At 40.7% G+C, this 12,500-nt stretch overlaps 2 protein-coding genes across 2 annotated transcripts in view; one reads left to right on the top strand and one right to left on the bottom strand.

The window, feature by feature from the left end:
* The window catches only part of LOC138014009 (BTB/POZ domain-containing protein 19-like), a 6,701-nt gene extending 85 nt beyond the window's left edge, over positions 1–6,616 (top strand). The window contains exons 1-8 of the mRNA XM_068861041.1: positions 1–68; positions 511–678; positions 849–1,114; positions 1,410–1,545; positions 2,182–2,292; positions 2,988–3,100; positions 5,014–5,200; positions 6,392–6,616. The exon at positions 1–68 is cut by the window's left edge and continues 85 nt beyond it. Coding sequence (XP_068717142.1) covers positions 1–68; positions 511–678; positions 849–1,114; positions 1,410–1,545; positions 2,182–2,292; positions 2,988–3,100; positions 5,014–5,200; positions 6,392–6,616 — 1,274 coding nt within the window. The remainder of the gene's footprint in view (positions 69–510; positions 679–848; positions 1,115–1,409; positions 1,546–2,181; positions 2,293–2,987; positions 3,101–5,013; positions 5,201–6,391) is intronic.
* Positions 6,617–8,085: 1,469 nt separating this feature from the next.
* The window catches only part of LOC138058972 (uncharacterized), a 15,308-nt gene continuing 10,893 nt past the window's right edge, over positions 8,086–12,500 (bottom strand). Inside the window, exons 3-5 of the mRNA XM_068904452.1 lie at positions 12,193–12,500; positions 10,792–10,903; positions 8,086–9,377 (exon numbers count right to left, since the gene is read on the bottom strand). The exon at positions 12,193–12,500 is cut by the window's right edge and continues 300 nt beyond it. Coding sequence (XP_068760553.1) covers positions 9,293–9,377; positions 10,792–10,903; positions 12,193–12,500 — 505 coding nt within the window. The 3' untranslated portion in view covers positions 8,086–9,292. The remainder of the gene's footprint in view (positions 9,378–10,791; positions 10,904–12,192) is intronic.

The following is a 12,500-nucleotide window of genomic DNA, read 5'->3' as shown; positions in this document are numbered from 1 at the left end:
GAGTTTTGGAAAAGAAGCTGCCCTGGAAGGAGTGGAAACATTCATTCAAAGTTTGGACATCCTTTGTGGTAAGGTTTTGAGAGAGTGTGAAATACGTATGCGTATGACAAATGTGTTGTCTATGCTTCCTAAAGAAATGTCAAACATGGCACTCGGATTTTTTCCGAGGATGTGCAAGTTACGATGATATTGACATAACCTAATTCATCAGTGTTTCTTGTTTCAAACCCGACAGCGAATCGAGAACGAATTCTTTTTGAATCGTTCTCCTTTGAGTACTGTTGTGTCTAGGAAAGTGATCTCTTTTTCTGAAATTTCAGCTGTAAACTTTATAGTTGGTTGGAAGTTTTTAGCTTGTGCAATATACGGGTTGATATCCTGTTTATTTACGTCCCGTGGTGAGAAAACGTCATCAATGAAATTTTTCCATATTGTTGAATTCTTCGTGATCTTAATTCCTCTACTTATAGGATAACTCACTGCTTTATTTGTTAATTTATTCCACGATAGAGTTTGGCTTTAAGAAAAATGTTGGCCAATAGGGATATTCTTGAGCCAGTGGTGGAGCAAACCAGCGACCTGGTGCGAGAGGAAGAGTTCGCGAATCTTGTTAAAGAACTTGGGTTTTTAAGAGCAACTAGTGACGAAGAAAACGTGGAAAGCTCAACACCAGCCAAGGTAAAGAAAATAATCAAAATCGCCACTTTTAGGGGATTTGTCTCGGTTTACATCCAACCCTGCCACAAGCAAATCGGGCCTCTTTTCACAAGAAGAAGCCATAAAAGTAGCGCTTTGTGATCGTCAGTTGATATTTCTAAAATCGTGCACTTTTTGTTTTGTTTTCCTAGAGGAGCAGTGCGCGTGTGGAGTCCGTCATGACTTGTCCGAACGGAGATAAGAGTCCACTGGCACGCTCAGTCATGCAATTGTTGGTATCAGGGGACCATGCCGACTTAACATTTGTGTTAAATAGAGCAGACGTAACGCATTGTTCCACCTGTGCAAAGTATGAAGCGAATAAATCGGAGATTCCAGCGCATAGAGTGATAGTCGCCACGCGCTGTAGTTGGTTCAAGAGAGCACTGTTAAGTGGCATGAAAGAATCTATTGAAAGGTAATGTATAGCCCGTGTTCTAAAGGGGATTAGTATCACCCAACTGGTGGACTAATGCAAATCCTGCATTTTGATTGGCTACGCTACTAGAGGACTATTATTAATAGTCCTCGAGTAGCGAAAAGCGTGACGCTTTCTTTCGTTATTCCCAAATAAATAGATTTTCAACTTGCATTTGCTAACTTTATTATTGGCTATTCTGTCCGACTAGTTGGGTGATACTAAAGCAATTAGACCCTTCGCCCTCAAGGGCCACAGGTCAATAGACTGAGATATTTGTTGTTTTGATCTACAGGCGGATCCTACTTCCTGACACAAGTCCTTGTTTGTTCTACAAATTTCTGGAGTATTTGTACAGCGGTATTCTGGATACGCGCAGCCTCAGTTTGGACGAAGTTACTGACCTGTTAGCACTAAGTGATAAATACGAGGTATGAGGAGAAAGCAAAACGTTTCAAAGGTTATCACTATGGTTTTGGGGTTCAATCAAATATTGTAACATGGCCAATTTGAACCGAGGAACTGGGGAACAACGACGAAACATGAATTAAGTTTTTCGATTAGGACTCGGGCCTACTCGTCGAAAAATGCAGCCTCTCTTAATTGGAAACCAACCTATGACCATCCGATTCGGATGCTTTGCCACTGAGTTATAGGTTCAGTGGACGTTTATTGTATTGGCTGTACGGATGAAACTGGACAACCACTGAAACTGGTATTCTTGCAAATGGTGTCAACACGGCAACACCATACGGAACGAAGAAACATGAAAGACAGGGAACAAGTTCCAAACAGGGGTTCAATGAGCTCCTCTGCGGAATCATTATCGATGAGAAAGAGTTTCAAGGAAACTGTTTTGATGGAATGGGGACTAGCCCCTCGGTGGCCTTTGTGCTAACCTTTCTGTTTTTGCGAAAAACAAGCGCTGTTTTTACAAACGAAAAAACTTGAACGTGCTTAAAATTCTGGCGTTCAATTGAGTAGCCCATAGACATAACAGGTGAAAGACCTTTACATTCAGCTGTTTCCAATAAATTTATTTATTTCATTTCGACTTATTGCTACAGATGGATTCCTTAAAGGAAATTTGTGAAGCTATGTTGTTAAGAGACATCGGTGAAGACACAGTACTTCTCTATCTGGGCGTTGCCGAACAGTTTACAGTGCACCGTTTGAAGGTTAGAAAACCTTATTCGCTTAGCTCTTTATGTTTACTCTGTGCATTGTACAAACGTGGTCAGGATCATTGTCGTAAGGCAATAACACGCGCTCGTTAACGATCCACCGATACCTTAACCAGTAAAACAAGTCCTCCGATGTAAAGCACACGAAAACCAGCAAACTGGCTCAAGCCAAGTCAAGGATACAAGCGACGTCAAGCGCATGCACAAATAAAAAAGGACCGGGTATTGATAACTGGTTGAGGTATTCTCTCATATCTCTTAGATTGTTGGTTCGTTTGTGACCCTGATTTGGTTAAAAATCTCATGCCACATTCTCAGCCAATCAGAGAGAACAGCAATTAACCACCTGTGGATTGCCAGCCCTCGTTTCCCGCGCTCTTCGTCACCAGCATGTTTTGCCTTGAGCTTCGATTGGCTCATCTGATTGTCTTTGCCTGTTGTGATTGGTCAAAAATTAACATCGTTTTTCTTTGATTCTTGTGTGTCATAAGCTTATTGAATTATCCATTGTGGAACCTAAATAAAGATAAATATACGTTGACAATCATTAAAGCTCGTGTAATTGACGCGCATGAATTTTGCAACAGGCTGGATGACATACAGCAAGAGAGGTTGATTACCGTAAATGAACATTAGCGTGATTTTTTTTCCCTGCGAGATGCATGATTTTTCGTCCCTCCGTATTTTAGGAGCAATGTTTACGTTACATAACAACACATCCTGATGTCATGGAGTCAGAAATATTCGAAGAACTTCCAGACCAGTTGAAGCAAGAAATAACAGATAAAGTTCATCGTAACATGTAAGTAAAGTCTTAAATCAGCTGTCAGTGACATTGCCCGCGTCAAAAGTAAGTTGAATAGCGAATTTTTGCTATTGCCTCGAGTAACAGATACAACATATAGAGTAACCAGTGTTTTGTGAACCATTCTGTTTTCTCTGGGTATTTTCATTTGTTTTACGCGGTGATGGCAGAAATATATGTTAGTATCTACTAAAACAGTGGATAGCGTTGCAGTCTCGCTCTGATTGTATTCAAACTCCGAATATCCTTTACAATTCACCTCCGAGCAACTCGCGCGGGATTTGCGGTAGAAAATATTGTAATCATTGCAGGAATGAATGAGTTAAAATAATCTTTTTGTGCTATATTATCTCACTGTTTTAGTATATACTAAAACAACTATTCACCTCAGTGTCGTGTCGCTGGCTAGTGGTGGATATTACCGAGCCGCGCGAAATTGAATATATTAGATTATGAAAGGACAGTCTAAGCGAAAGGCCATCGGAGCTAATGAACAACGTTAACTCAAGCATTTGTTACACAAAATCCTGAGAAAAACTCCAGGGCGGGCCCGGTTGTTCGAAAGCCGATTAACTTAATCCAGGATTAGTGTAAACTTTTGTTACATGTTTTCAACTTTTTGGTGCAAGTTGCTTTCGCTTATTTTTGTTTGTCAAGACTGACTTCTTCTAATGTAAAGTTTTGCCGAAATTTCAGCTTTGAACAGCATTTGGGAGTAGAGAAATAAACTCCTTGGTTAATTTTTAACTGAATCTGGGATTAGCGTTAATTGGCATTTGAACGACCGGGCCCAGGCTAGAACGGGACTCGAACCCATGACCTCACGATTTCGCTCTGGGAGCAAAATTCGTCATTAAGTAGACCTGGGGGCCGTTTCTCGAAAGTCCCGAAACTTTACGGGCCGTTTTCGGGTGTCACAATTCCTTTTGTATCTCAAGAACGGAGAAGATTTAACTCGTCAAACTTCACAGTTATTTTTCTTTTTGTTTCCTTGAAAACATGATCGACTTTCCAAAACAAGCGGTTAGCAATTTCACAAATGGCTTTTCGGGCCCGAAAAGTTTTCGGGACTTTTGAGAAACGGTTCCCTGGTGAGTCAAATTATTGAAATGTCTACGCGGTAAGAACTCAGATCGGTGGCCTGATTTTATGAAGTACTGACAGCCGACGAAAAGCGTCGGCTACTCCATTCAGATAAATCGTCCACATTTTCCCCCAAAATTTGAAGAACGACTCTTTCAAACCTAAAGTTACAGTACTCAAAGGGAACCCGTGTTTCAAATGACACAGTTAAAACCATCTGAATGATCGTCCAAATGACTCAAGAGTGCATAAAAGCTGTTTCCCCTTTTAACTTGTCTTCACACAACGACATTTACCTTGCCATGTATTTTTTCTCCATAAGGGATGATTAGTATAAATATCAGGAGACAAAACTGTCCTGGCACGCGAAATATTCTCTTCCGCTTGCCGTCCGCCTCTCAAAAACACCCGTGCTTAAGCTCCCTAATGTTAATATTCAATGAGACACGATGATGCGATGGGTTATTAGCGCATCTTTCTGAACAACATTTCGTTGGGTAGAGTGGGTGCAGAAGTTCGGAAAACGGCAAATGCCAACTCCTTTTGTATTCAGGGAGGGTAGATAAAGAAGTGGGGGGGGGGGGGGGGCGTACGCGGATGAAGTAATGTGTGCACTGCCCTGAAGCGCAAATTTGTATTTATAGTTTTAATGAAGCAGTTTCCACCCCACGGCAATTGTTTTACCGTGTTACTAGAACTAAAATACCACTTAGTAGCATTTTCACGACGATTTTATAGTAAATGAGAGTGAAGATTTTTAGCCCATTGAATGAATGTCATTTTCATGCAGCCTCTAGCTCAACTTGATCCTTGATCTTTTTTTTCAGGCCAAAGGTTATTACCTTTGCAGAAGATGTGAGGCAAGCGTTGGCATTGAGTATTCAAACTTGTTTAACATGGCCAAGCAGTTTGTTTTCCCAACCTCATTTCCAGGGTCTCTCTTCTCCGCCTCCTTTGTCGTCGACAAAGGAGGCAGAGAAGAGATACCCTGGGAACGAGGCTGTTTTTTCCCCCGTGGGCAGGGTTCAAAATTGAAAACCGATGAAGTTCGATGATGCTGACGAGTGAAGCCCATCTATTGAAGAAGACGTCAAGCAGTTTTCAAAATGTTACGAAGTTTGAGCCTGTTTAGAATAATTGGATGTAAATTGTGGGCTTTCAAAAAATCGCCCAACGAAGCGTAGTACGGATCGAATGAACTCTCGTCTCTCCGACAGTATACCTTTCTTAAATCACATTTCAAAAGCCTGAAAGAGCACTTACACTGGTGCCAAGCCTCTTAATCACTCACCCTTTCACACCCAAAGCGGCCAGACTTAGTACTTTACTCTGTCTAACGCCAGACTACTTTACCCTGTCTAACGCGAGACGATTTTACTCGTCAATGGGGAACCCCCAGGATTCAATGGGTTAAAGACCCATTTTCACCCTGAATGCATCGCGCGCCCCGCATGATTTCGTGTATCACGAAATTACAAAAATTCGAAAAATCTCAGAAAGCCTTACAGAATCTTCCTCTTCAAAAGCTATACTTCGTTATATGTTTCAGGCCCTGTTTGAATGCGTTCTCTATTTATCATTTCATAATTCTGTCGTAGTATTTTAAGTCTATACTTGTTTAAAGTATTTCTATTTGAAGTCAAATAGTAGTATCGAACAACATGACGGATTGCAGCGGCGAACAGGTTTTGCTTGCCGCTCCACAAACACAGCAACCTCTGCCACTCTTTTGAGCACAAGCATTTTTACAAGAGCATTTCACTCCAAAAAATCGAAGCTGACATAGGAAAAGTAAGTTTAATGTAAGAAATGCATTTCAGCACTGAAAGAATGTCAGCTTGCTCGTTTAATAGCTTAAAAATTGTTCTATTCCCGTTGCTGAATAGCCGAACCGTAAAAATTCCGCTTCGGTGATTCTCCAATGTCTAAATCACTCGACTTCATAAAGATAAAAGGTAATTTTTGCGTTTTCACTTCTTAAAATCACCCGGTATTAAAACCACACGACGATCATGTTAATGGCGATGTTTGATGTTTTCAACAAAAATAGTTGGCCAATCGGAATGCGTTATTCCAGATTCAAAACAATAACAAACGATCGCGTTGCGACTAGGGTGAAAATGGGCCTTTAATTTAGCTCCTACTATACGGCCCCGTTCGCATTTCAAACATGGCCAAGCATCAGTTTAGGTTTATATTTCGCAGGTGACTACCTTGGGAGATTTTGAAGAGTTGATAAACTGCAACAGAGACGATAGTGACGATGACGATGATAATGACGTCATGCCGGCTGGTAACAACCAAGTTGAACGCTGCATTGAGGTCCTAAGAGGAGTCCTGGGAGATGCTGTACCGAGAAGAGAACTGGTGCGAGTCACTGTTGCTGCAGATTGTGACCCGAACAGGGCGCTCAACTTCTACTTTGCGTGACTCCTACGCAACGCATCCCGTACAGAGAAGCCGGAGGAAAGATCGTGTGGAAATCCTCTTAGCCCGCTGCTTGCTGTACTAGTGTGCAAGAATTCATTGGAGGGCAATCTTTTCCCTCGAAGTTAAGAAGCGTTGGCGACATCGTACTAGGACTAAGCTGTAGTTTCTAACTTTGGACGAACTGTGGACGGGCTTTGAATCTTGCGTGACGCAATTTTCCTGCGCATTGATTGATTGATGGAATACGTGGTCGGAACCAATCATTTAGAGCAGTCGGTTAAAAAGAACCTTTGGTGTCACCGATGCACACCGTTAACTTAAAAATACACAGAAAACATCGAGTAGATTGCTTTTATTTGATGTTAATAAGGTGGTATAATATTCATTGGCTGTACGTTTGCCTGCATTTGATTTGTTGCCAAATTTTAAGATTGATAACTATCTTCTTTTAATGTTTACTGGCTATGTATGGCGACCACGAAGAAAAAAATTCTCCGGTCTGGCTTCCTTTGTTCGGTTGTTAAGTTCACAGGACACCTTACATCAGCAATGCACTCTCTGCAATCAATTGATTTCTGTCCAACCTTCAACCTCTTGAGGGTGTGGCCTTTCAGCATCGCTTGATGAACGGAGTAATAAGCAATTCCTCATTGCTGTGAAGTGAGTTCATCAAGCATTAGAAACAGCACAAAAAGGGTGATCAGTTCTTGGAAAAACTATCCCGGCTACCTATTCTTGCGCATTCCGGAGTGGTTATGGCGTTGGGTTTGCATGCGGCTGCTCCGGGTTCAAATCCCGTTCTAACCTCTGGTTAGGATTTGTTTCCGGTTGTCCCGGATTCAACTCTACCACGCTTTGTAAATAGCCAACTGGTTGCCTCCTGCCAGTTGGGGTTCTTAATAATGTTTCTGTTAAGTTTGAATTGTTTCTTTCACATTGTTAAAAGTGGGGTGCCTGTAAACTAGCTTGATAGCTAAGTGCACTTCCACTATAAACAAAGCATTTACATTTAAATTTTCTTTACATTTTTTTTCACTCCTGACTGCTGTAGTAGTGCATGTGGAAGGATCAAGACGGGGCCTTTTCGTTAAACAAATCTGTTTTTTGCTCGGATGATTTTGCTCCACACAACAACAGCAACAAACTATTCGTATTGGTTGGGTCACGTCCTGTTCAACTCCAATTGCCTGCGTCATTACCCTGCTTTTGTTCCTCTCGCAACTCCCATATCGCGGCCGGTTATCTCCTAGGAATTACGAGGAATGTCTGTCGCAATGTAGACAGATAGCCATGCCAACATGGACGATGCATACTGTTACAACGGTCCCATTTTTTAAAAAACATATAATACCTTAGAAGTCAAGAATCTTTCCATGATTTGTCCAGTGAAATTTTCTTGTTTGCCATTTAAATTTACCCCAGGTTTAAGGAATCGCATACAAAAAAAAAGAAAAAATGGCGACAGTGACTAAGAAAAGAAATTTATTGACAATTCCAAATCAAGTGCATTGTCTTAATTAAGGCAATCTGTGAATAAAACACAGTTCTGCAGAGATCAATTGCAATAAAAAAGTCAAATTTAATTATTAATGACGAAAAATAACAGCAATGTTGATCAGTCTCTTGCTATCCGGTTAATTGGGTCAATTTTTTTCAGTGCTCAGCTACTTCTTGGTGTTTACCACTTGCTCAAAAAAAAAAAAAAAAACCTGAAAATGCGTCGATGATTACGAGGTCACGTCAAATCTACAGGTTTCCATGGTACTACTCTTTCCCGTACCTCTTCTGGTTTTTCGTGCAAATGGTAAACATCCAATACTTCAGTAGCTTGCATTTTCTATACTATAACGCCAAAGCGTAATGCTTAATTCCACTATCCACGCGACCAACACCTTTCGGAATGTCACAATTTAATATCTTCTGTGGTGGCCGTAAGTCTGCTTGTTGATCTTAAGCTAAAAGTTAATGGCAATGGCAAAAAAATTGAAATCCAACAGCCGTTCAAAAGATACGTTTCCAAAGCTACATTGCACTCGTTTCAAAAACGTTACGTTTCAGTTTAATGGCTTACGATTGATGGGTTCCTAGCTGCCAAGCTAAGTGCAACTGGTCGATCTCTTTTATAAAAACCATAAAATAATACCTCAAACAGTACAACAAACGGATGCTATAACTGCGATAAGCAAAATATTTGGCATTGATACCAGGGGCGTAGCCAAGATTTTTCCTCAGGTACGTACAATTTTCCAAACCCACCTCCCCTCTCCATAAGTCCCAAAATCTTTTTCATGTGCCGTGATTAAATTTTCCTTTTCCATCAGTATGGTGAGGATATGTTGTTAGAGTAAGCCCTCTTATTTACTATGAAATGACCGCTAAGTCGTAAAATTCCTTGTTGCATTTTGGGCTTCTTGAAGTGCTTCGATCGGCTATCATAAATTGACGCATTGTTTTATTTGTTAAAGCACCTACATGGCCGTAAGATCCCGTAACTGTGCTTAGTTAAGTTTCATTTAGGTTCGCGCTTCTTAGAAATCTACAAAAAAACAATCAATGTGTACATGGCTTCTCCCTCCAAGAACAACTAACATTTTTTATTTTCGACTTTTTTAGGTACCTACGCCCCTGGATACAGAGTGGAATTAAGGTATTTGATCTGAAAACGCTACTTTACGCCTATGTGCACGGACAACTGGCCCCAGCTCGGTTGGCAACCCATACTTGACGACTTCTACGCATTTTCTTTGTCCTCGTTTTATCCCTGGGGGAATGAAAACAGAATATGGCTTTGTAAAGGGGTCAACTGAGATCATCATTTCCAGATTAAATTCATCGTAACAACTGTCCCAGTTGAGTAGAAAGCTAGCTTGACATAAAGGAAATTAGCACGATTGTGAAGGTACCATTCCTCGTGAGGGAGTTAATGCGACCATCGATCATCAGAAGCCAGTAAGGGGCTCTCCTCAAAAATGTTTGTCGTCCATTTTTTAACTCGGAAAATGGCTAAAGCCATTTCCGAGTTGTGGGTGTGAGGCTGATTTCGCGGTATCTTCATGGCATATAGTCGCTCTTTCCGCAGAGTTTTATCATCGTAACGACATTTTCCACCAGATATCGTTAAATTCTTTGTGGTACTTGAGGTGCTTAATAATAGTGGCCTCAAGATCACAGAACTAGGATCATGCCAACGGCCAAATGAAAAAAACAAATCGCATGAAGATATAACTAAAGTTACTATATACTCAACAAAATATCTTGTTTCTGATTGGCCAATGGCGAATGCATAAATAGGTTATAGGGTGCAATCCAGGTTATATTGCAATACGGAAGTTGCTATGGAAACACCGGGGAAGAGCCAAATTTGAACACCAAAGTGAAAAAAAATGGCTGACAGTCGGTTTGCTTTGTCAAACCAAAACATCGTTGAGCAACTTAAAGAAAGTGCGAAAAACAAAAACACGTTGAAAGCTACACAGACCTGGTTGAATGTCTGGCAAACATGGGCGACTGAAAGAAAACTAAACCCAAAACTGGAAGAATACGAGCACGAACAAAGTAGCGCGTTTGAGTAATTTTGTTGAGAATATAATAAATAAAAAATCGTATGAACCAGCTCGTGCATTTCGTGATTTATGGCCACTCGTGATGTTTTGAAAGTTCTCAAATTGCACTCGCTTACAGCTCGTGCAATTTTGAGAACTTTGAAAACATCAGTCGTGCCCATAAATCACGAAATGCACTCGCGTTCATACGATTTCCTATAAATATACAGAAGAGGAGGAACTTGACATGTATGTTTTTTTAATTTGTCTTTGCTTTCATGGAGCCAACGTTCTTTATTTAAAAAGTGTCCAGTAACCCGTGAAAACGATCAGTATTCGATGAAATGGTAGGGAAAACGTGTAAACGATCTTGATTGTAATAATCGAGATAACGCATCGCACAACGACAGGTACAAAAAGCAGGTCACAGGTCATTGTTTTACCTATACAGAAAGTATCCTAAACATTCATAAAAGCTAACCTTAGGCCTAAAAACTTTCCTTTAGGCCTAATTAGGCCAAAGGTTAGCTGTTATGAATGTTTAGGATGCTTTCTGTATTGGTAAAACAATGACCTGTGACCTGTGACTTGTGACCTGTGTTTTGTATCTGCCGCATCACACAACATGCTTACCTTGATCGTCTGCATCTGCTCAGTCCCAAAAAACCGCAGCTTGTCGAGTAATAAGTTGTGTAAGTAGTATAACTAGTGACGTAATAGTAACGAGTTTCTTGGCGACAATCATCTGCAAGAAATTGATAAATGATCAATTGCAAATTACAATTCAACATGACCAACTGTTCAGAATGCTTCAGTACGAAACATGTTCAGTTCGTGCGTGTGTACACGGCTCAAGTTGATGGACAAAAATATGCACAACTTGATGTATAAAATGTGTACAATTTGATATGCGAAATTATTTACATTTGATTTACGAAAATAATCGTTTGGTACAGAAAAAAAATGGTTTTGACGCAGATATATGGTTCATAGAAATTTGTCTTGACATGAAATTTGATCAAATTATACGCAGATATTATTATTATCATATATATTATCAGAAACCTGTAAGGGTTGAAACGTGTAACGGCCCCTTGTGTGCTAGGAAACAAGCTTCTGAATATTCAATTTGCCAAGTACCATATTTGAAACAACAATAGAGAAACATTCAACCAATCAGTTCGCAAGAACACCATGACGCAATACCACCAATGTTCTCGCGCGAAACTAACTGGAGCGAGGGGTTTCCAAATATGGTACTTATCACTGAATATTCGGAAGCTGTGAACGCGCGTTACACGTTTCAACCCTTATGGGTTTCTGATATTATATATAAGTCCAAGTCGTAAAGGGTAGTGAATGGTCTTCCCTGAAAAAATGTTGCAGTCTCCATTTCATGCACATCTTATCTCGTTTTGTTCTACAAATCTAAGATCAAAGAAAGCCTCAGATCAGGCTTGCAGAAAAAATTGCCAGTTTCACTGTCTTTCAAAGTTTCGAATTTACATTCGCCAGCCAAAGCAACCAAAGCAAATTCCATTGGTTTATTGCTCGTGCAGTTCTCATAACTGAGTAGGATTCGAAACAACAAAATTTCGTGATATCTCTGTTGCGATGGTAAACATTGTCAGTAAACCAACGTCACAGCGATGTGTCACTCCTATTAAACTGGGTTTACGAAAGAGGGATAACCGTAAAATCTAAGCCTCGTAAGCTGCTTCCCTGCACGGGAAACCGACCCTTGGTAACCAGGCCTTCTAGAAGCACTGTTCAATTCTGGGTTGTTTTTAATCCTAAGCGTAGTTTTGATCCTGGAAGTGTTCTCAGTTCTGGGAGATGTTTTTCATTTCCCTGAAGTGTTCTCAATTCTGGGAGATAGTTTCAATTCCGGGAAGTATTTTCAATTTTGGGAGAGTAGTCTTGAGGTCTGGGAAGTGTTTTCAGTTCTGAGAAATGTTTCAGATTTGTTGAGCGCAGACGAAACCACACGAAAACTGGAACTGACGTGGTGCATTAATTAAGAGATACACTTACCATTACAACTACTTCCAGATTTGTAAAAACAGCGGTTGCAGTCGCATCGGTATGAGCCTTGCGTGTTAACGCAGCGAGAGTTGGAAGGGCAGCTGTACCGTCCTTCGGAACATTCATTAATGTCGACACACGAATAAGAACCTTGGTTTCTCCAACCTGATATGCAGTTGCATCGGTATGATCCTCGTGTGTTGGCGCACCGCGAGTTGTATGGACAGTTGTGAGATCCTTCAGAACATTCGTCAACGTCGCTGCAGCTATGAGGACCTTGATTTCGCCAGCCTGATAGGCAGTTACATCGGTACGAG

Source organism: Montipora capricornis, chromosome 8, assembly GCF_036669925.1.
Source record: "Montipora capricornis isolate CH-2021 chromosome 8, ASM3666992v2, whole genome shotgun sequence".
In the NCBI taxonomy this organism is placed as follows: Eukaryota; Metazoa; Cnidaria; class Anthozoa; order Scleractinia; family Acroporidae; genus Montipora; species Montipora capricornis.
The sequence above is the reverse complement of the archived record's forward strand: the minus strand, read 5'-3'. Positions and strand labels throughout refer to the sequence as shown.